Below are 24794 nucleotides of genomic sequence, written 5' to 3'. Positions count from 1 at the left end.
TGAGCTTCACTGACGAGTCTTCTGCAGACGAAGCGCGCGTCTGACATACTACATTATAATCCTGGTACCTTTGATAACTATTAACACCACTGTTGGTGGACGTTTCGTCCCAGCGGGTATCACCAGCACAGTAGTTAGCACTTCGGTGTTAACATGAATATCAATTTTGTGGTAATTTTTTTTTTAAATTTCTTGTTTACAAAACTTTGATTTTTTCGAAAAACTAAGGATTTTATTAACCCAGACATAGATTACCTCAGCTGTATTTGGCACATCTTTTTGGAATTTTGGATCTCCAATGATCTTCAACTTTGTACTTGTTTGGCTTCATAACTATTTTCATCGGAGCGTCACTGATGTGTCTTATGTAGACGAAACGCGCGTCTGGCGTACTTAATCATAATCCTGGTAACTATTGGTAAGATGTTATAGCTACGGGGCGCCGAATGGGACCCTTGTGGTTTTGTACTCGAAATTCAATTTTGTATGGACAAAAGTGACTTTTGTTCAACAAAAATGAGTTCAGTTTAACAAAATTTGTAGCATACTACAAACTTAAAAATTTTGTCATAAAAATTTATCTTTCAGTAGACAAACTTTAAAGTGACTTTTGTCATGACTAAATTTATTTTTGTTACACAGAGACAAAATGACTTTTGTGAAACAAAATTGACAAAATTGAATTTTGTCTCACAAAAGTCAATTTTGTCTCACAAAATTGAATCTTGTCTCACACAATTGACTTTTGATTTCCATATCAGGTAACAAAAGTCTATTTTGTATGCAAATAAGTTTATATTTGGATATCTTTTTGACAAAATTGACTTTTGTGATGACAAAAATGAATTTTGTCAGCACAAAACTAAAGTTCTCATAAAACAAGTCTGTATCACATAGTTTTGTAAGACAAAAATGATTTTGTTATGACAGAATTGAATTTTGTACAAAACCACAAGAGTCACATTCGGCGCACCGTAATCATGGTAATAGCTAGTTTGTAATTTTAAGTGTGATCATTCATATTGGAACTTATTCATTATTTGAAACTCAGCTTACATTGATGGCGGTATGTCCTGTTGTCAGTTGGCTATACGATTGCTATAAAGATAAATCAGTACTGAACGTACCAAACCTATGACAGACATCATATAATATGAAATAATATAATTGCAATATTTTAAATTGCGAAAAATATCACAAAAACGCAAGTTCTGCTAATTGAAATACTATACGGACATGAATGTTCAATACCGTGAACATTGAGATATTTAAATAAACGCATCGTATATAATTCATTATGGTGCATTTGAGTTCAGGAAACGATCAATTTTCTCCTCAAAAAATGTAATAAAAACTTTTTTGTTTGAAAATTTTAAAGATTGAAAAAGATAATTTGAAATAGTGCACCAAAGTAATAGGAGAAATTGTCGAAAGAATACATTACGCTTTAATTGTAAACCTATTGAAAATTGAAAATACTATTCAATCCACAAGGAATTATTTACCTATCTCAACACATACAAAACACAATCAATGCAACGGAAAAGAAGGAACATAGTACTAAATAAGTCACGGAGGTTTAACCTCTTTTTGATTTAAAAATTTATGAATAATGCCAAGTACCCAAAATCATGCGGACTTTTTCTGACAGAGATAGGATTTTACTTCGTTACGTATATATATATTTTCTTCTTCGCTTTCTTTCATTGTAAAATAATACCAATCAATAATATTATCGAAGTAACTTGTTACATCATATGCGCATTTAAAAACCTATTGTTGTCATTGCTACTCAAAACTTAGCTCGATTAGCGTTTGAAAAGACACACATCCTAAGTAACATGATTAAAAAAAATCATGTGTACGTCAAAACCAACCAAAGGAACACTTGGTCATTATAATGTGTACACGTTTTTCGTTCTTTATTGAAATGAAAATGATATCCTCGAATACTTGCGGTCCACCGTCAGAGGCATAGACACAGTAGTAGTCATTATACAACATCAACAGCTTTGTGACTGCAACATAAGAACTACTGTATTTCGAAATAATTTTAACACAAATACGAGTATTAAATAAGAATATTCTATAAACAAATTGGATATATTAGTTCAATTCAATATATAATGAATTATCGACTAAAAAGGCTAGCATTTTCGACTGAATAGCAATACTATTATATAAGACAAACACAACTGCAAATGATCATGACATATAAGTTTTAGCATTTCAAACTTGGTTATATATGACTATACATTCGTTACTACATCAATTTATATTTGCAGAACATCAGAAAAACACAACAAAGGATCATAATACAAGGTTTTCATTTATTTAGATCCCTTTCCTTTCATCTTTCATTTCATTGAATATCAAACGAACTCTTCGCATGCTGACGTTAGATATATATTAGCACATGTCATGTCGAGTGTACCAAAATTAGCGTGTTGCAGTGTACATTTAGATTGTCTTCTATTCAATACGAAAAAAATTCTTGAACTGCAAAACAAACCGATAATTCGTTATAATGTTCCAGTTTCATCACATTTATACTTGGTGTTTCTTGGGAGTTTACGTTCTTACTTCCTTACTATAAATAAGTACTTTCCTGTAATAGAAATAAGTTGAAATAATTTATGTGTACAAAAGGCATAATAACTGGCCATAGATTAACATTACATCTGAAACAAATATCCTAAAATAAAAAAATTAAACATTGATTAAGCAAATGTTACTGTCCATGCATTTAACATTTAAACCCGCTGCATATATGTGAATGTCCTCAGATCAGGAGTCAATAAGGTTGTCGTCATTCGTATAAGCAATAACTGTTTCACGATTATGGTTTAAGCATTAAACTTTGTCTTTCAGAACATACTGAATACGTAATGGTTTTTTTCAAATTAAAGGCTGTACGATTACGTATATAGTTAGATTGAGAATGGAAACTGGACATGTTTCAAAGAGTCAACAACCAGAGCAAAGATCATGTTTTATAGAGACAACAACCAGAGCAAAGATCATGTTTTATAGAGACAACAACCAGAGCAAAGATCCTGTTTCAAAGAGACAACAACCAGAGCAAAGATCATGTTTCAAAGAGACAACAACCAGAGCAAAGATCATGTTTCAAAGAGACAACAATCAGAGCAAAGATCATGTTTCAAAGAGAAAACAACCAGAGCAAAGATCATGTTTCAAAGAGACAACAACCAGAGCAAAGATCATGTTTCAAAGAGACAACAATCAGAGCAAATATCATTTTTCAAAGAGACAACAACCAGAGCAAAGATCAGAAAACAGCCCTTTCGTGATCCCGTCCAAAAATCAACAAGTGATATTTGTCTCATTGGAAATCAATGTATACCAGATATCTCATTCTTATACAATTTTCGCAGATACTTTTCGTAGTTGATTAATCAAGTCCTTTCTGGTTGACTTCGAAACGATTTGTTTCTTAATCTTTCCAAAAAATTAAAAATGATACGTTATAAATTTCATGCTTCCTAGGCACTTTCCTAGATTTATCTTTATCAGGAACGCTCAAACCGAATATTTGAAAGCTAATGACGTATAAGGACCGAAACGGTTAGAGATGTCTTAACTCCAACGTACATAAAAAGAATAAACTTAGTTGGTGTATTTATATCATCGAAGATCCATGTTTGACATAATTACAAACGACCTAACGCGAAATGTTCTACTTGCAGAAGTCTACACTTTTCGTTGTATCCAAAAGCCTAACGGTGAACTTCTCGACATTTTCTGTGTTTGATCTGTGATATAATTTTATACAGTCAAATTCGAAAACAGTCAAGCCTAATGTGGTCCACATAGCACATCGATTAATAATAAAGAGTTATGTATGTATGGCCATCAAATAGCTTTATTTTCTCATGGCATAAGTTTGATGAGAAGGTCAATCTTGCATGTTCTATTGGGTCAATTAAAGTTTCCTAGTATTCATACATATTATTTTTGTAAGCAGATCATGCAATACTTCTCTCGAGCTTTAAAAGTTTAGTTTGTAACTCGTATTTTTTTTGTCTCAATTAATTTATAAGTTTCGAACAACGGTATACTTTTGATGCCTTTATTTATTCTACATTTTCATACTTCGATCTTTTCTATTATAATCTATAGCAACGAAGTCGTCGTATACCTAATTTTCTTGATATGTCCAAATAACTAAGACTTTTGCTACAGTTGTTCTATTTTTAAACAACAAACAAAAACAAAAAAACCAACAACAATTATTGAAGACTATGACGGCATCAAAAATTGAATTATACACGATGTCCAAACATAGGCAAAATCAAAGAGCTGAAAGCTCTGAGGAAAAATGACGCCACTGTCTCTAATATTGGGATATTTTTTTATGCAAGTCTTGATTTTCACATACCGTAATGAATTTAAAAATGCAACATGTCTTGTAAGCATATAATTGATATTCGTATATATGTGTGTGTGTGAAGTGACTGTTTTTTTTAAGACAAATGAATAGGTCAAGACTACCTGAATTGTGCAAATAAATACCGTAGAAAGGCTTGTATAATTCTCAATGGTACATAGTCCCTTCTCTCAGAAAATTTTAATTAATTTTCAATAATCTTTTTGTTACTGTTATCAAAGGTCTAATGAAACTCAGGTAATTTAAAAAAAATTATAGTCAAACCGGCACCTGGTTAAATTGGCACTTGGTCAAATCGACACCCTATATAGTCAATTTGTCACCCATGTTAAATATATATTTTTAACAGTATTTTAAGCAAAAAGAGTAAAAATAAGAAAGGGGTTGCCAGCTTTGTTTTTATTATTTAAGCAAAAAGAGTTAAGTACCTAAGGAAAGGATTGTCTGAAAATATTTACTTCCACATTTTTGGGGGTTCGTGTACATTTTGTATATATTTATTTTTCTCCACTAAATGTGTATGTTCCAGACCGTATGAGTATTTGGACCGTACGCGTGCGGTCTGGACCGTATGCGTACTTTTTCAAAATAATCTGATGAATAGCATTAAGAAGTTGCTTAAGTTTATAAGTTACAAATACATGTAAAGTTCATTGACAGCTCAACATAACTAAACTCTCAAATTAATATGTAAAAGTTCCAATAGTAATTGGAATAAAAACGTAATTTTTTAACTAATACAAACATTCACGCTTATTAAATCTGTTCATCATGTTGATATCTTGTATTTAGCTTGTCGATCAGTAATACATTAATTGAATTATGATCATAGAAATTTACATTATCGGAAGTAAACATGATGTGGAACTACAATTTTAGAATATTAGAAACTTTATAAAATAATGCAAATGCAAAGGAACATGAATGAACTGCAAACATGTAAATGTAAATAATTTATCATTAATTGTGGTAGTAAGAGTCACCATGGGAGAGAGTACCAAAATAGGATTCATATATTAAATTAAACAAATATTTAAATTCAATTGTTCAATTATTCATTTGATCCATCTAAAAGTAATTGTAATGATAAAAATTTATAAAAAATAAAAAATAAAGATTGTGATAAATGGTTAGCTCGTACTGGACCATACATGTTTACTCATACGGTCCGACCATACGAGTATTGTCAGACTGTACGAGTATACGTATACCGTCCGGAACGTACAGTCCAAATACTCATGGTCTGGAACATGTATTTTTAATTATATATATGAGGTATATTTAGGAATTAAAGGTATTGAATATTCATTTTTATGCATTTTTTAACCAGTTGAGCATTTTACAGGATTGTTGGTTTGATGTTGTTTAAACTTTCCTGAAAAAAACCCACCAAAAATTAGCTATTATTTGGCATGACAGTTAGATTTATTGAAAGGGACTCATAGTTTTCCATTTTATTTTTCTAATTGTTTCATTGTTAAGTAACAGCTTGGGTAAGGGCTTCGTTGTTTACCTTCATACACAACAACTAATAAACTATGTACTTTGTAAAAGTTATAAGTTGATAGTATAGAAAATATTATAACAAATACTATATGCCAAATTGACTTCAAATAGGTGCCGATTTGACTATATGCCGATTTAACCAGGTCCCGATTTGAGTTGAACATTTCAAATCCTCTGCGATCGTTTGCGGTATTTTCTTGAGAAACCCTGTTTTCGATCATCAAACAGAAGTAGAAACTGTTTTAAAATGATTCTAGAACGCTTCATGATTGTTGAAATAAGTTTAATTCACTTAAAAAACAATTTTGAAACTTTGCAATGTTTTGAAAGGAAGTTTAAAACGCACGTGTAAAAGAAGAAACTAACTGGTGAAAGTCGAAATCCGTACATGACAGATATCACTATAATACGATTTTGAAAATAAAAAAGGTCCATCCTTTTGTAAAACAGTCTTTAATATACCTATCACATTAATGTTTGAAGGGTCTAAGGTTATACAAACCAATTTTAAGTCGGTATGAAAATCAAAACGGAATGAACAATAACCGATTACGTTTTGTAGTTTACAAATTCTAAACGCATTGAACAGAAAGGAGTTCTAATTTGTAATGAAAGGTTTAGTTTTTATATTTATCACTTTTAATTTGATATTAAATAGAAATAACTTATTAATATGGACGAGTTAAAATAATTAGTTTGAAAAATCATGAGAGCGCCCTCTACAATATCAATAACAAAGATGGCGGAATGTAAACAAACAACCTCGCCGCGAATATTGAACATTTTTGTTGTACTAAATAAAATAAAGTATGTAAACTGGTTCCCATCCGACTAACACACTTTGTTCTAGTGTAGCAGAATACAAGCAGATACCAGTTAGTTTGTAAAATAGTAAATATGAAACCAAGTGCGGTAGGCGGAGGCAATAATCTACTTCCTGTTGTTCTGGTCAATAGTAATGGAAGAATGCCGCTGACGCGTCATTTTCCAAAAATGGAGCGTGAAGCTAAACGTTCAAAATACTAGTAGTTTAAATAGAAAACTCACCACAATTGAACCTGTGTCATCGTATCTATCAAATAGATCACCAAGGTCTTTAAAATCATCCTCATTTTCGTCAATCCCTAACTGCACCTTGATGTCTCGACTATAACTTTTACTTTCTACGTCGAATTCATTCCTGAAACAATAAGATTTCTTCATAATGTAGTCTATATTGTCTTAAGGTTCATTTTAAAATCTGGATATTATCCCAAGAAAAGAAAAGCTTTCTAAGCGGATATTAAGGATAGAGTTCCACAATTTTAAGAACAGTGTAAAACAATATAACTCGTCAATATGGTCGATATAAGTTTAAAAATATCACCGATTAATAATTGGCTTTTAAGCTGGGGTCACACATTCACGATTTTTACTACCGTTCTTGACAAGACCATTCCCGATTAAAATTTGTCAAAAGTCTGATCAAGATCCTGTGAATCGTTGATGGAAATTCAAACTTTAATTAAAATTTGTAAAACAAAAAATCTAATCACGACAACAATCAGATATTGTTCAGAAAGCGTCGATAAACAACCGTTTCCAAGCGAATTTATCCCGATAATCCCGTTTTCAATCCGCTTCTAATCCAATTTGTATCTTTCGCCAGGTAAATTTCGACCGAGTCTGTTACGACTGCGTCCCGATTCTACCGAATGTAATCCGACAGAGATCAGACAGTGACCAGACAGTGAACCGACGCTGACGGAAGTTATCCGTTCGAAAACTGTCGGCATATTCGGGATGATCAGGTACTGTCGGAACGTAATCCTATCACGGTCCGCTCTATCGAATTGCAAACGGCTTTGTCTGGTCTCAGTCGTATTGTATTCTTTATTTGTCGGGACTCTGACGTAGGTAACATTGACGAATTTCGTATTGATAACGGGACTGTTCCGGAACGGTTTCGCCAAAAACGGTTCGCAATCGACAAGATCTGGATGCAATCTGGACTCAAACGGCAGAAAAACAGCAATGAAAAATTTCTCCAGATCATACCCGTTCCACAGGACACCGTCCAGAATACATAGAACATTGTTAGGATTGTGATCCGATACAGCAGAATCTGTCACGACATAGGCACGATTGTAATCCGACTATACTAAATCGGCTGAGTTTCCCCGAATGTTACGGGACGCACCTAACTGTCGGGGTGCTTCGCCGAACTATTCGGACCCTTCCCGACCCGTAGGAATCTGTTACGAACTTAAACGACTGCGATCAGAAAACGATAGGACATTCCAGATAATTGAGGATAGTAATCCGACTTTTTCACCTTTCGTTTCGTATCGCTGTCTGATCTCACACGGGAGCAATAATCGGCAATGTGTGAACCCCGCATTATGTCAATATTTAAATCTCATTAGAATCCATATGTACGTTAACTTCAATTTAACCTTTAGTTTAAATTGATTGCGAATGTTCAGCATGTTGTTCATTTTTTTAAATAAAAAAAAATGGCGATTAGAACGTGACATACAGTGTTAAATAAAGATATAACATACTTTATACAACTATAGAGGTCAAATTAGTACGAATATTCGAACAATAAACAATAAACAATAAACAATAAAAACAATGCTTTTTCTTCAAAACGCAGTATACATATTTTTGTGATTTTGTGATGAACTGACACATACTTACATGCTGTATTTTCTGCTGCAGTGTTTATAAGAGCAGCATCCTAGACAAACCAAGAGGACAATAAAGATAATTCCAGCAGCGACCGAAACTCCAATTATTAATGGTTCATCATTCTTTTCTTCTACTTGTTTGTTATTTACAATCTCACAATTCATTCCACTATACATATATTTTTCATTCTCAGCGCAACTGCAACAAATAAAGGAATACTAGTATACACATTATGTGTACAAGAGAGTGCATCTCCGGATTATCATTACTATGTATATTTAAATAAGGTTGCTCATGTCAACCTATCAATAACCTCGATGAAGGAAATGCATGAACTCAACATATGAGAACCTCGCCAGACGCTGTCACATATACATACATTTTGTCAAAGACGCACCGTTATTCCCCTTTTAAGTAATTCCATTTAAGAGACAATTTCCGAAAATTAATCGATATGGGCATGTTTCAGAACTTATTCAACATTCTAAATTATTTTCAGAGATTTATTAAAATTTGACACCAAGACGGATTTGCGTTTAGATAAAAAGTTCAACTTGTAGAGATTCAAAGATATTGCCAATAAGAGAAAAACAGCATTATGGTGTTATTCGACATAAATACATCAGCAAGAAAAGGGTATTCAAGAAGTAATGGCTGTTTTCAGACTCAAGTGTCCCTCACATATTTGGAATCAACACGGACTGAATGTTGTTAAATATTAACGTACTAAGTCTTTTGTTAGTTTTGTATGCTTTTTTGTTTGTTTTTTGTGTTTTTTTAACTTCAAATTTATTTATATGGTTCGAAGTTTAGTGTGACGTCCATTATTAATGATCTGGCAGACATTTTTGTTTAGAAGCCAGCTGAATCCTGACTCCGGATGCGGAATTTTCTCGCTGTGTTGAAAACATATTGGTGCCCTTGTGCTGTTTTCTGAACTTTGACATTCTTGTTGTCTCTTAGACACATTCCCCATTTCTATTTTCAATTCAATTGAATAACTATAATAGACACACCTGACGACTACTTTTTGTTTATTGAAGCATATTTTTTTTAGTAAAAATTGAAGAACATTGAAGACTTTTAAATAACTTTGAGACTAGTTATCACAATTGAAATATTAGAAGGCAAACACTTTTCTTTGAGAAAATCTAGAGTAAATAGATTTTCATAACGTCTGTTTTAAACTTACTTGCAAAGAGCACTGCTTTCATTTAAATAACAAATTCCACCATTGAGGCATACATGGTTATTACATTTATGTTCACAAATTAAAGATGACCGAATAGACTTTTTGCAATCATATCCTGTTGGGCAAATACCAACAGCAGAACATTTATTTTCAAGCGTTGTTTGTGCTGAAATTAAAAAAAAAACAATAAATGGAAGTACAAAAGATCTTATACAAATTAGTCAGTTTGAAAGCAGTTGATACAGAATAGATCTATAACGCATGTTTAGACATTTTAGCATCTTACCATTTTATTTTCAAAAAGATTGCACGGTCATTATAATATTAAAGAGTCAACAAAAAGATAATATTCTTTAATTGTATTACATAAACAAAACATATCATTGCCTTTTTTTAAATTTTAATTCAGCTCGATTAACAAAAGTTAACTACCAATTCATTTATGGAATGTTTTACACATTGTAACTGCTACACATTCACTGAAACTAGTTATAAATGATAAAATGAAACAACACAAATCTAGATCTTATTTAAACATGTTAAAACAATTTGAAATTAACATTTGAATTTTAACATTTTGTATTTCCTTTGTTATGAACGGCATTAACATACATTTTATTGAATATGATATTAAAAAGATGTGTTTTTATTTCCAATTACACAACTATCAACCAGACACCAAATGACATCGAAATTATCATATATAGGTCACCGTACAAAAAGGAGGAAAAACCTTACCGCATATTTAGCTGTTATAAAAGAGTCAAAAATGATGCAGGAAGGACACTTCAAACGTGAAAAACTGATTGCCTGATTTATGGCCAAATAAATAATAAAAATACAACTGTGTTATATGGTAACAAACGACAACCACTGAATCGCAGGCTCCTGCCTTGGGACATGGACATGTTCTATCTTCTGTCATAATAAGTTTAAACAGCACTGGTTTTTTTTAATATTAAGGTGTGAGCGCTTTTAAAATAAGATAGGACAGCAAAGCAATTAGGAAGTAGTGTGATTTTCATCTTGACATTATTATAGACTTTTGAATAATGAAAACCTTACGATCATCATTTCAAGACGAAATTTTGATTTAAAAATAAACATGATTTATTCTTTTATCAACCACTCAAAACTATATTGATGTAAAAAGACAACAACAAGAACTTAAGTGCACTCATGACACAAAAAACATATTTACCACTTCGAAGAAAATAGTTCCCATGGTCCTTTATGTAATCATCTGTTAATCTATAATCTTTAAAGATTGTGGAACTCTCTAGTGCATCCTTCTTCTCACGCAAATAAGCTAAAACTTCGTGACTAGTCGCAGACGCTGATACCTTAATTCGATAGTCCACAACGACACTACCTTGTCTGAAACAAATAATAAATTTATTTCATTTGCAAGCAGATGACATACGTCAACGATTCAAGATATTTCGGAAAATCTACCAGTTCGGCCACAGTCCTTTCGGCCATACTGCCAGTTTGGTCATGTCGTTGCAGCCATGGTTTTTATTGTTTAAAGAGGAGGAAAAGATATTTGCTTTTAGGAGAAGAGTTAAGAAAATAAATGGAAATACATTTTAAACCTATACTAATTGTTTTATATTGTTATATCGGGGCCTTTTATAGCTGACTATGCACTATGGGCTTTGCTCACTGTTGAAGACCGAACGGTGACCTATATATGTTAATGTTTGTATTATTTTGGTCTCTTGTGGACAGTTGTCTCATTCACAATCATACCACATCTTCTTTGTTATAAATCACATGCAGTTATACTAGTATTCAATTCCAATTAAGCGTGAACAAAACCAATAGAAAAAATGAGATCTCGTCTTTTCTTTTATCTTTCTTTTTTTTCTGTTTATTTCTTATCTTATACCAGCCAGGATGAATGTTATTAGTTATACACCCTTGATAAAAGTGTGAATCAAACTATGAATGTTACAAGAACAATCTTAAAAAGGTGAATCTTAATGAAAAATAAAGTTTTTAGTATACAGAGTGCCCCTTTGAAGTACAGTCATTGTATCCAAAATAGAACCCACAATTTGTAATTCCTTTTAAAAATGGTTCGAGTGTTTTATGCAGTCGTATTTTCTCATTTTTATGAGGGTTGGAATGCCCTTTATTGGAAGGCGTCTAACGTTCGTTTTTTGCTACCGTTAAGGTCAAATGAGCCTAAATTCTGTTATTGTCATTCGTCCAAGATCATTCTGTAGCGACCATCAGCACCAATTGAAGTAATAAGCTTTACACTAATGTCATTGTTACAACCTATCTCATTTATGAATGTTGTGCATGGAACAAATATTTACATCATAACTGATTCGATTTTTCGAATGGGTATTTTTTACATACACGAATGACCAAATGACCGAATCAACTATGGCCTAAACGACTGTGGCTGGCACGACTATGTCCAAACAGGAACTGTGGACGAATAAACCCATGATTGAGCTGTTTACATGGCCGAAACATCTCAAAACTATATCGCCAACTTTACTTCAAAAAAGATACTGACTTCTTATAATTGTTGTTATTTTATTTAATTGTAATCGCCAAGCGTTAACAAAATTGATAAAGGAAATTTCATCTTTTCTTATTTTCACTTTTTTTTGTTTTTCTCAAATTGTATACCAGGTCTAGAAACTTATGGCACACACAGTCAACACCATAAAAAGATGGTCATTTCTACTTTTTATATAAAATTTATATATCATGCTTGCATGCATGAATAAGAAATAAGAAATTATCACAAACATAGCAATATAAGTTACCTAGATTAGTTTTACTGTTTATAAAATGTTGAATTATACAATACACTCAGGAATTTCTACGGCTATGCATATATATGTTTTAGCCGTATCAAAAGGAACCAAATGCATTAGTCTTATCTATAACTTTGCCAAGTGTATTCGATTTTTATAAAATTCCTATTGACGATTGAGACATTTTGACAGACGAGATTTGAACATCCGCAAATTACTGACGCCTTTGTTTGGTCGATTTTTTTCTTCGAAATATTCGGTTGTTTTATAAACAGTTCTCTTCTTTGTATTTGGCATACTTACTGCTTTGATACAAGCACAACTCCTGAGTTTTTTGTAGACGAAACGCACGCATGGTGTACTAAATTATTGGCTATCTGTTTAAACATGTCCTAGTAAATGTAATGCATATAAAACCTAACTTCGAATACTGAAAAGCAATTCAGAAATGGAACCTAACGAAATTGTACCAGGAGGTTTTCATAACTGTGTGAGAACGATAATACATTGGTTGTTACAGGAATTCAGCAAATTCATTGAATCAATTAAATTATCAACCCACTGGACAATGAAAACAATGCCCGAAAGAACTCAGCACAGAAGTCTATTATATAGAATCGAACTTTTATTTCTCCTGATGTACAAAGGGCTAGTCATTTTTATACAGGCATCACAACATATAGTACAAATAATAACTGAAACTTACATTAACCTTACAATTGATAATGAAACAAATCCTGACATAGGCTTGTACATCACCAGCAACTGAAAATAAGCAAATGGTATTGAATTCTACTTAAATTAATAGAAACTGTTTAATTCTTACTCTCATCTTTAAAGTTTTCTTAATATTAAGATGAAGTAACTGGATTTGTACAATATTTTACTATCCAGCAAGCCTGATGAACTTTTAAAAGAAGTTTTAAAGAGCCTGGAGCCTTACATTAATATACAATCAATATCAACAATGGTCACTGTCGAAAAAATGATTTAGTGTTCTTAGATTAATAAGATTCAAAAGCTAACCGCAACATTCTGTATGTATGTGCCTGTCCCAAGTCAGGAGCATGTAATTCAGTGGTTGTCGTTTGTTTATGAGTTACATATTTGTTTTTCGTTCATTTTTTGTACATAAATAAAACCATTAGTTTTCTAGTTTAAATTCTTTTACATTGTCATTTCTAGGCCTTTTGTAGATGACTATGCGGTATGGGTTTTTCTCATTGTTGAAGGCCGTACGGTGACCTTTATTCGTTAATTTCTGTGTCACTATGGTTCCTTGTGGAGAGATGTCTAATTAGCAATCATACCACATCTTCTTTTTTATATGAATCTTTACGGCATTGCTTGGGAATGTTTCACTTTTTTTCGAACCAAGCAAACAAAAGAATTGATTCTTACTATTTTGTCCTCAGTGAAATAGAATGCAATGCGAATAAAGAGAATGTTAATTATTTTTTTATCAAATATTGGTAGCAAGTGGTATTTTACACGACGTTACGGATTTGTTTCTTCATGTATTGTCTTATACATCATTTAATGGAACAATAACCTTAATGAAAAAAAGATATTGAATCATCTGTTGGTAGCTCTACTCAAGAATGGTAGTGGGTGGTCCTTTACATGATTTTTTAAAATGATTTTAGTCTTTCCAAAGTGCTTGTTTTTTTTCATGATAAATGCTTGTCATAATTTCAAATAAACTACATAATTCTGAAGAGGGGAATCTGACCGTATCTTCAAAGTTTTACATTATTAACTATTTAACTTGGTTTTTAATTCATGTGACCAGGATAAATCTATGCTGATAATTGATCAGCATTAAATAAAAGAATACTTTCTTTATTTTATTGACAGAGCAAATGTAATTATTGTATAGTTTCACTATTGCGTATATTCAATTAACATGTTAAACAATAATATTACTACGGATTTCTCCACTTATGCAAACTGACCGCAACAGTATAGTCAAATTTATTGAAAGTAACGTTTAACACAAAAAAAATCAATCAAACATTGTTAAACAAGTATATATACTATGACCCAAGACAAAAAGGTGTAGATGATTCATATCCCATAACAAGATGATTTATAACACTCATTAATAAAAAGCACGATTATCAACCTAAACTATTCTGAGCGAGATTCTGAGTATGGGAAATTGAAAATAATAGGTTATGTGATCGTTTTTAAGATGTTAAATCGACAGAACATCCTGTTTTAAAATTTGTCCGCTCATCGTTTTGTCGTCATTATGTAACAAATGTGTAATACAACCTCGAATACAACACTAAACACTTCTATTGTCATGGATGTTTTAAAAAGATCAACGTAAATATTAAATGTTACACACTTACATCTTAAACTGAGAATGTGTACACCACAACGGAAAACGGAACTGAAATACACGAAGGCACCTCAAGGAAGGCACAACACACTCAAATATAAAGGATTTTAAACGTCACTAGAGATGACAATAAAATATATTAGAGGGACGAAGGAATGTTATAAACATAAATCAAGAAGATAGGGAATTAAAGCTGCATTCATAAAGTTATGGCGGTTATATCATTCTATAAGAAAGTTATTTAGAAACCAATTTTGGTACAGTTGATGTTAAATTGTGCAAATATACATGCATATGTATTTGATACTTTCAATTCTTAGAGTAAAAATGCATTGACACATTGTTTCTTAAATTGTAAATCTTGTGGCATAGTAAAATAACTATGAACAATAAATAGAATTGAGAAAATAATTTAATTCCATGTTTTCCAATCGTCTCAATGAACGTAAACCTTTGATAAGATCTGTTTTGCTTTTTAAAAGAATTTATTTTCGAAAATACCAAATTAAATGTTGTTAGGACATGGAAACATATAGCATACATGCAAAGGATTATATGCATATCATTTTATTTTAAAAGCGAAATCAACATTTGATTCGTTGAAACTATCCAACGTGACGTATCACATTCCTCTCTGAACGTCGGGACTGCCTTGTGTGATGTTACCCGCGATAAATATTTTAAAACATTTTTATCTTTATGTAAAGATAGTATAGTAATTTCGTTTTTAAACATTATTTCAGATCTAAAGACAAACAGAAATAAATGAATAATTAATGTTTAATTTGTATGGATTATCGTAGGTTTTTTTTAAGCGAACGAGAAAACAGTTATGTAAACTTATATATTGTTCAGAAGTAAAAAAAAAAGTGTAGGCAGGGGAATAAAGCATTCATTTCCCTTGGCCTCGGGAGATATGAAGATTTGTTCGCCCTCGAAATAATTATTTTTCGGTTTACAAATGTTTAAATCTCCCTCAGGCACGAAAAATAAATGTATAATATCTTGTCGGGTAATTTTTCTTTTGTAACAGATAAAACAAAAAACAAAACTTGTAATTTCGGTTTATCATTATTTAGAATTTGTCTTGTTGAATAGGATTAAAAACTAGATAAATAGTTATCTAAGGTACCAGGATTATAATTTAATACGCCGACAGACGCGCGTTTCGTCTACATAAGACTCATCAGTGACGCTCAGATCAAAATAGTTGTAAAGCCAAAAACAAGTGATAAGTTGAAGAGCATAATTCATTATTTATGATAATCCATTCTTTATAATAATTTATTTTTTAATCTTTCATATTTAGTTTTTGGACATATTTTAAAACAGTCCTGTGATATGAAAAGTAAAACATAACATTTAAAAAAATATTCATTGAAAAGATGGCGTATTGGTCCAATGAATACTTTGTAGTTTAAACGACATATTTGTATACCAAGTGTACTTTAAAACAGTCGCTATAATACAGAAAATACTTCCTTACCCACAAAAGGTTGAGGAATTTTGATACTCAAGGTTAAAAAACAGTAAATCAGTAGTGTCTAAGATTTTTATATGTTTTTGTATACAAAATTGGGCATATTGTAACGAAAAGAGAAATTTTCAAATAACCGATTTATTCATCAATTAAACCATAATCTATGAATTATGATGTTAACTCCTTAGGATTGATGTTAATGTATTCAAATCTCAACATTATTCCAAAACCTTCCAGTTATCTTGCTGAAACATCTAAGCAAAAAACTGCGTCTTACTTGTTTCAACAAATGTTTATTTATTGGACCGGTAACAAATACAGACACCCTATTACCAGAGATCGGTACAGCATATACTTAGATCGACATTCTCTTTTCTACCTACAAATCCTCTTCGTTCCCGGTTGGACATAAGGCTATGTGTTCCCGATTGAGACATCATCTAATCAAAAATATGTTGACAACCATATATAAAAATGTCTAGCTATTTGAATCCCATTATTTGCAGGAATAATCAGTGGCGGATCCAGAACTTTTCCTAAGGGGGGCCCCCGCTGACTGACTTAAGGGGGGGGGGGGGTTTGCTCCAGTCATGCTTCAATAATTCCCTATATAATCAACCAAATTTTTTCCACAAAAAGGGGGGGGGCCTCAGGGCCCCCCTGGATCCGCCTATGATAATTGCACTCATACACATCAATTTGAAAAAAGCTTCATTTCTATTTACTAATAGAAAGCAGATTTTAACAGAGTAATCTCCCTTAGGTGTTCTGTATCTTCTTAATTTAGAATCTTACCTCTTCATTTATGTGTTGACTGATTGTCTGGTACGCTTCAGTATGGGGATAGTAGTAATCGTTTGTCCAATTGATACACAAAGATATCGTCAATTTAATGGTAAAATATGCTGAATCTGAAAAAAAAACCATAGTACTTTAAGATTATGGAAGCAGTTGCACTTATACTAGTATATCATTCAATCTGTTTAAATATTGAGACACTTCTGAAACCTGAATACTGCTGGGTGTCTCAACAATTATGAAAGAGGGTAAAATCTATTGATAAGTCCTGATTAAAACATACTTAATAGTATTTTCATCTAAGCGATTAATTTCTTTGTGTGTGTGATTGTTTAGGTGGGTACGAATGCTTTTCATTAGCCAAAGGAGTTATCTTGGTACAGTAATTACAGTAATTACTGTCTTTGCCGGTTGTCCCAAGTTATAATTCAATCATTTGAAATCATATTGTTTTTAAAAATCTTAATATATTTTATGCTGTCATACTATTTACTGGTTTGCCTATTAACTCCTTTTTTTTTATGTCACACATAATATTTCAAAATATTATCTTAATTTTGAATAATTAAGTGACATCGCGAAATTTTAAATATAATTCAAAGCAATACTTTTAATATTTTAGGTATTGTAAATTCCTAATCATTCATTAGGTTCTATTGAAATGAGGATTTCTTTTGCATAGTCAAACCACCAATTGTAATGTTAAACAATATAACATTATCCTATAATTTGTGAATTAAATTTTGCACTACAATCATTGTTATTGATGCCCAAGGTTCATATGAGAAAAAAAATACACTATTACTTGTACTAATTAATAATTGAATGGGCCTTTATGTTGCCATACTTATCAATTGCTTATAAAAGTTGAAAGGTACTTGATACATAATAATGCAAAGGGACAACATAAAGCTTTTGCTTAGGTTTTCCGTGATTTAAAACCATTTTCATATATACAAAAATGCATAACTAAAAAGCTTACCGAGAAGAAGTTCCTGATTATCATACTTTGCTACGTTGGCTGCATAAGATAGTGGTGTTGACACAGAAATATTACACCAACCTCCCACTGTATAACAATAATATTCACATACAAACTTCCTTGATGGCGTTGTTGTTGGTGTTGTTGTCATGTCAGTCGTTGTAATCTCTGGTGTCGTAGTAGCTTCAGTCGTTGTAATCTCTGGTGTAGTAGTAGCTTCAGTTGTTGTAATCTCTGGTGTAGTAGTAGCTTCAGTCGTGGTTATCTCTGGTATAGTAGTAGCTTCAGTTGTGGTTATATCTGGTGTAGTAGTAGCTTCAGTTGTTGTGATCTCTAGTGTAGTAGTAGCTTCAGTAGTTGTTATCACTGGTGTAGTAGTAGCTTCAGTTGTTGTAATCTCTGGTGTAGTAGTAGCTTCAGTTGTTGTAATCTCTGGTGTAGTAGTAGCTTCAGTCGTTGTTATCACTGGTGTAGTAGTAGCTTCAGTTGTTGTAATCTCTGGTGTAGTAGTAGCCTCAGTCGTGGTTATCTCTGGTGTAGTAGTAGCTTCAGTTGTTGTGATCTCTAGTGTAGTAGTAGCTTCAGTCGTGGTTATCTCTGGTGTAGTAGTAGCTTCAGTCGTAGTTATATATGGAGTAGTAGTAGCTTCAGTCGTTGTTATCTTCGGAGTAGTAGTAGCTTCAGTCGTTGTTATCTTCGGAGTAGTAGCAGCTTCAGTCGTAGTTATCTCTGGTGTAGTAGTAGCTTCTGTTGTTGTAATCTCTGGTGTAGTAGTAGCTTCAGTCGTGGTTATCTCTGGTGTAGTAGAAGCTTCAGTCGTGGTTATCTTCGGAGTAGTAGTAGCTTCAGTTGTTGTGATCTCTAGTGTAGTAGTAGCTTTAGTCGTAGTTATCTCTGGAGTAGTAGTAGCTTCAGTTGTTGTGATCTCTAGTGTAGTAGTAGCTTCAGTTGTTGTAATCTCTGGTGTAGTAGTAGCTTCAGTTGTTGTAATCTCTGGTGTCGTAGTAGCTTCAGTCGTTGTTATCTCTGGGGTCGTAGTAGCTTCAGTCGTGGTTATCTCTGGAGTAGTAGTAGCTTCAGTTGTTGTAATCTTTGGTGTAGTAGTAGCTTCAGTCGTGGTTATCTCTGGTGTAGTAGTAGCTTCAGTCGTAGTAATCACTGGTGTAGTAGTAGCTTCGGTCGTAGTAATCACTGGTGTAGTAGTAGCTTCAGTAGTTGTTATCACTGGTGTAGTAGTTGCTTCAGTCGTTGTTATCTCTAGTGTAGTAGTAGCTTCAGTCGTGGTTATCTCTGGTGTCGTAGTAGCTTCAGTCGTTGTTATCTCTGGTGTCGTAGTAGCTTCAGTCGTGGTTATCTCCGGAGTAGTAGTAGCTTCAGTTGTTGTAATCTCTGGTGTAGTAGTCGCTTCAGTCGTGGTTATCTCTGGTGTAGTAGTAGCTTCAGTCGTAGTAATCACTGGTGTAGTAGTAGCTTCGGTCGTAGTTATCACTGGTGTAGTAGTAGCCTCAGTCGTTGTTATCTCTTGTGTAGTAGTTGCTTCAGTCGTTGTTATCTCTAGTGTAGTAGTAGCTTCAGTCGTGGTTATCTCTGGTGTCGTAGTAGCTTCGGTCGTTGTTATCTCTGGCGTAGTAGTAGCTTCAGTCGTTGTTATCTCTGGTGTAGTAGTAGCTTCAGTCGTTGTGATTTCTGGAGTAGTAGTAGCTTCAGTCGTAGTTATCTCTGGTGTCGTGGTAGCTTCTGTCGTTGTTATCTCTGGAGTAGTAGTAGCTTCAGTCGTTGTTATCTCTTGCGTAGTAGTAGCTTCAGTCGTTGTTATCTCTGGAGTAGTAGTAGCTTCAATCGTTGTGATCACTGGCGTAGTAGTAGCTTCAGTCGTTATCTTTGGAGTAGTAGTAGCTTCAGTCGTAGTTATCTCTGGAGTAGTAGTACCTTCAGTCGTTGTGATCACTGGTGTAGTAGTAGCTTCGGTCGTTGTTATCTCTGGAGTAGTAGTACCTTCAGCCGTTGTGATCTCTAGTGTAGTAGTAGCTTCAGTTGTTGTAATTTCTGGTGTAGTAGTAGCTTCAGTTGTTGTGATCTCTAGTGTCGTAGTAGCTTCAGTTGTTGTGATCTCTAGTGTAGTAGTAGCTTCAGTTGTTGTGATCTCTGGTGTCGTAGTAGCTTCAGTCGTTGTGATCTCTAGTGTAGTAGTAGCTTCAGTTGTTGTAATTTCTGGTGTAGTAGTAGCTTCAGTTGTTCTGATCTCTAGTGTAGTAGTAGCTTCAGTTGTTTTAATCTCTGGTGTCGTAGTAGATTCAGTTTTTGTAATCTCTGGTGTAGTAGTAGCTTCAGTCGTGGTAATCTCTGGTGTAGTAGTAGCTTCAGTCGTAGTAATCACTGGTGTAGTAGTAGCTTCAGTCGTTGTTATCTCTGGTGTAGTAGTAGCTTCGGTCGTAGTTATCACTGGTGTAGTAGTAGCTTCAGTCGTAGTTATCTCTGGTGTAGTAGTAGCTTCTGTAGTTGTTATCTCTGGTGTCGTAGTAGCTTCAGTAGTTGTTATCACTGGTGTAGTAGTAGCTTCAGTTGTTGTGATCTCTAGTGTAGTAGTAGCTTCAGTTGTTGTAATTTCTGGTGTAGTAGTAGCTTCAGTTGTTGTAATCTCTGGTGTCGTAGTAGATTCAGTTGTTGTAATATCTGGTGTAGTAGTAGCTTCAGTCGTGGTAATCTCTGGTGTTGTAGTAGCTTCAGTCGTAGTAATCACTGGTGTAGTAGTAGCTTCGGTCGTAGTTTTCACTGGTGTAGTAGTAGCTTCAGTCGTAGTTATCTCTGGTGTAGTAGTAGCTTCAGTCGTGGTTATCTCTGGTGTAGTAGTAGTTTCAGTCGTGGTTATCTCTGGTGTAGTAGTGGCTTCAGTCGTGGTTATCTCTGGTGTAGTAGTAATATCTGCTGTTGTTGTCATTTCCTGTGTTGTTAGTACATGACAGTAGCTTTCACAAACATCTGCAACTGAAAACCCAAATCAAAGTTTCAATAAGATTTTATAATGACTTCATACAATATGTCGTTGTGTATATATTTTTTTTTAATTCTATGTCATGTTTTATTAAACATTTTCTAAAGGGAGTCAAGTAGGAAAGTGTGAATTTTGTAATTTCTATATATACTGGGTAAACGCAGAAATCAACATCATCTCATATTTGATTAGCATTATTTGAAAAGCTCCGTTTGGTTTCTTATTGGAATACATGCCAAGTTCTATTTTGTAGGTATTGCGGTACTCTTTGTGTCCAAGATAGTATACATATCTGGTTGCATAAGGCGTCTATATCTAGATAACTAAGAGTAAATAATAGCTGAATTTCACAGGTAGATGTACACCAGAAAGACTATACTCATGTGCAATTAGAAGAAATTCCCATAACTCAAATTATATTACAGTTGTTTTTCACTCGTTTTGTTGTTTGATGACGTGTGTGATTTTGTCCGATTTATGGAAGTCCCTTTTTTAATTTACCTTGGAGTTTGGTATTTTTGTTATACTTTGTAGGGTTCAGTTGCTTTCGTTTACTTTGTAAACTTCATTTAGTTTTTGTCCGAATATTTAGTTCTCTAATACTTTGTGATCAACAATCATTTACAATCAAACAATTGCAAAATGCATTCACACTAGGTGATTATAACAATATGGTATTAGAAGGAGGTCTATCTATGGAACGTCATGACTGTCTTCTGATGTTGATTTTTTAAAAGTAAGGTGCTTTATGCAATATGTTCAGTAGTACGTATATTATGTTCAGTAGTTTTCATTCTATGTTCAGTAGTTTTGCCATTATAATAATGAAACTACTGAACATAATAACCAATGCACCGCGAACATAACTACTGAATATAATATAAAAACGACTGAAGATAATATGGAAACTACTGAAAACAATATACATACTACTGAACATAATGCATAAAGCACCGAAGATATTAAACAATTAACATCAGAAGACAGTCATGGCGTTCCATACCTATCGCACCAATTGAATGCTGTAAACCAACTTATTTTCTCGGATACTTTATTTCGCGTTTTACCCTTTCTTGACCACTTCGCAGCTATTTAATTTCGCGATTTTCTGATTTACTTGCTGAAGTTTAATAAGGAAAGATCAAAGATTTACATATTCACGACGATTTATATTCGCGTTATTTTTCTACTCGCGAAAGTCGCGAAAATAAATCGCTCGCGAAAATAAGAAGTTCATGAGTCATTGTCTGTCATCAAGTTGTTCATATCTTAGATACATAGTGACTTACTCCAATCTTGTAACTAGGGACTATCTTAAGAAAGTCTCCTTGTTGAAGACCGTATCTTGACCTATAATGGTTTTCTTTTATAATTTTGAATTGGATGGAGAGTTGTCTCATTGGCACCCATACCACATCTTTCTATATCAAAGAATGTGAAGCAGTCGGTCACATAACATAATTCAATTCTACATTAACCGTGTTTTACAATTCATAGTCGTCTGTCTAGTTTAAAGTCCTGGTCATGATTTTGATACTATGTGCTTGACGATTATTATACTTGGTGTAAATATACATATTTTAAGAATAAAGCAGCCTCCAACAAAAAAAAACGACAATCTCACCTATAGTTGGTGCTTCATTAACTTCGATGGACTATTTTCAAACAGAAAGTTATCGACAATCATAAACAGTTTAGAGTATGAATGCATTTAAGAGAAATCATAAGGTCTCCCTTTATCATCTGTATCTTGAGAACAAAAGGGAAAACGTTTGCGTCAGTCGTAACATTTGTCACAGGCATGTTATAGGTATACCGGAGCTTGTTTTGTTTTATCTATTTGAATGTTTGTTTATTATATTTTTGAATGAATGAATGAATGAATGAATGAATCTTTTATTGAAAAAGCATAAACATGCTAAGTCAAAAAACAGCAAGATATGTTACATACATAAAACATGAATAGACAGCAGAGAACAATAGTATAATACAATGACATCTAAAGTCATGAGATTATATTAAATCGAATATTCAAGCAGCTTTAACACTATTACATACTAGTAATTTAAAAGTAAATTTAGTAATTTGATTGTGGTAATACTTATTGTATTGCTCTAAGAATTTCTTACCAGTATAGCATTGCGAATTCGCTGTAGATGTGCCTTTCAAAATAAGCAATGAACAAATGGTCAGTAAATCTGAATAGATCATTGTTCTGAAAGAAATAAGATTTTCATTATAAGCATTTATGTGTTATATCTTGTAAAAAAAATTCCAAGTGGTTATATTTTGAATGAGAAAAGGTTTGAATTTGACAAGTGCTGAATCAAAAGGAGGCAATGCCTTTAAAGACGTGTGTAAAACTTTATAGTTTATATTTTTTAATTTCGTTTTTTTTGTTTTTTTTTGTCTTACCTTTTATTTGTGATGACATTATTTTTCTTATTTCTGATCTCTCCTTTTTCGAGATAACTTTTGTCGACCAATTTTTGTTCTTTATAAGTTCCGCTTTTACATATATGATATGTACCAGGAATAAAGACTTGCAATATGCACATTTTCTAGTCTAGTTATTTTTGTCAATTTAAATCTATTTTAAAATATTAACAAAAGAGTTCTTGGTATTGTATATTTTAAATAGATGTTATTATTAATGTGGACAATATTTAATTTACAAAAAAGAAACTCCTGGTTAATTTTGTTTTATTTCGGACATTCCATTTGGCATATGTTAAAAGATATCTTCATATCTTATTCGAGTATAACAGTATATACTTATTAATAAAATTATTACATGTTGTGATTGCTCGAACAATTGCCATTGAGACTAGCGCACAATTACCATTAAGACAACAAAATTAGAGTAAAATGGCATGTTTTCAGTTGCCGCATTCATTTCTTAGGAAAGAATTTGATATTATCAATTTGTATTTCATACATACCTGGGATTTTTCGACGTAGAATCTGGTCAGTAACATCAGGATCCAGAATTGATAAATTTAAAAACTATATAGATTTATTCAGGTAGTTAAATACGACAGGTATTTCAACAACATTTCTGAGAAATAAATTTTTACTGGTATGGAGTAAAAGGACTCACACAACTGTGTTAAAAAGAATGATATGAATTTGTCAAAACCTATTATTCATACACCTATAAAATTGAAATATATTTATTTACATTTTCAATACTTTTATGTACTAACAAAACATTAATTTTCTAAGTAAAATAACCCATTAACGTTAAAGAATATCAAGAGATATGATTCTGAAACGTCAAACATTAGTATTATGTTATCAACATTTATTTTATATGGCTTAATGAATTACCATGATATTATTCAAATTATAATTCTACGTTTTCGTGTTGATTTGCACAATTTCCTAGAAAATTGCATATTGGACAAGCAGTTAATCATATGCATACTATAGTTGATCATTTTGGCTGTTTATAAAAGAGGGACGAAAGATACCAAAGGGACAGTCAAACTCGTAAATCCAAAACAAACTGACAACAGAAAAACAACAGCACACATGACACAACATAGAAAACTTAAGAATTTTACCAAATGAATTGTGTTTAATATCCACTAATACTTGTTGTATGAACAAACATACGGATAAATTCACGGA

The 24794-nt window shown here is 32.7% G+C and overlaps 1 protein-coding gene across 1 annotated transcript; it reads right to left on the bottom strand.

The window, feature by feature from the left end:
• Positions 1-2116: 2116 nt before the first annotated feature.
• Positions 2117-23681, bottom strand: LOC134687830 (mucin-2-like). Its single transcript, XM_063548289.1, has 10 exons — positions 23577-23681; positions 23291-23376; positions 18170-21154; positions 17185-17300; positions 13269-13327; positions 10984-11159; positions 9783-9948; positions 8600-8788; positions 6965-7097; positions 2117-2608 (listed from the first exon to the last, which is right to left on the bottom strand). The coding sequence occupies exons 2-10, from the start codon at positions 23370-23372 to the stop codon at positions 2591-2593; spliced, it is 3924 nt and encodes a 1307-aa protein (XP_063404359.1). The 5' UTR covers positions 23373-23376; positions 23577-23681; the 3' UTR covers positions 2117-2590.
• Positions 23682-24794: the final 1113 nt, after the last annotated feature.

The sequence above is a fragment of the Mytilus trossulus genome, chromosome 10 (genome assembly GCF_036588685.1).
Source record: "Mytilus trossulus isolate FHL-02 chromosome 10, PNRI_Mtr1.1.1.hap1, whole genome shotgun sequence".
Lineage (NCBI taxonomy): Eukaryota > Metazoa > Mollusca > Bivalvia > Mytilida > Mytilidae > Mytilus > Mytilus trossulus.
The sequence above is the reverse complement of the archived record's forward strand: the minus strand, read 5'-3'. Positions and strand labels throughout refer to the sequence as shown.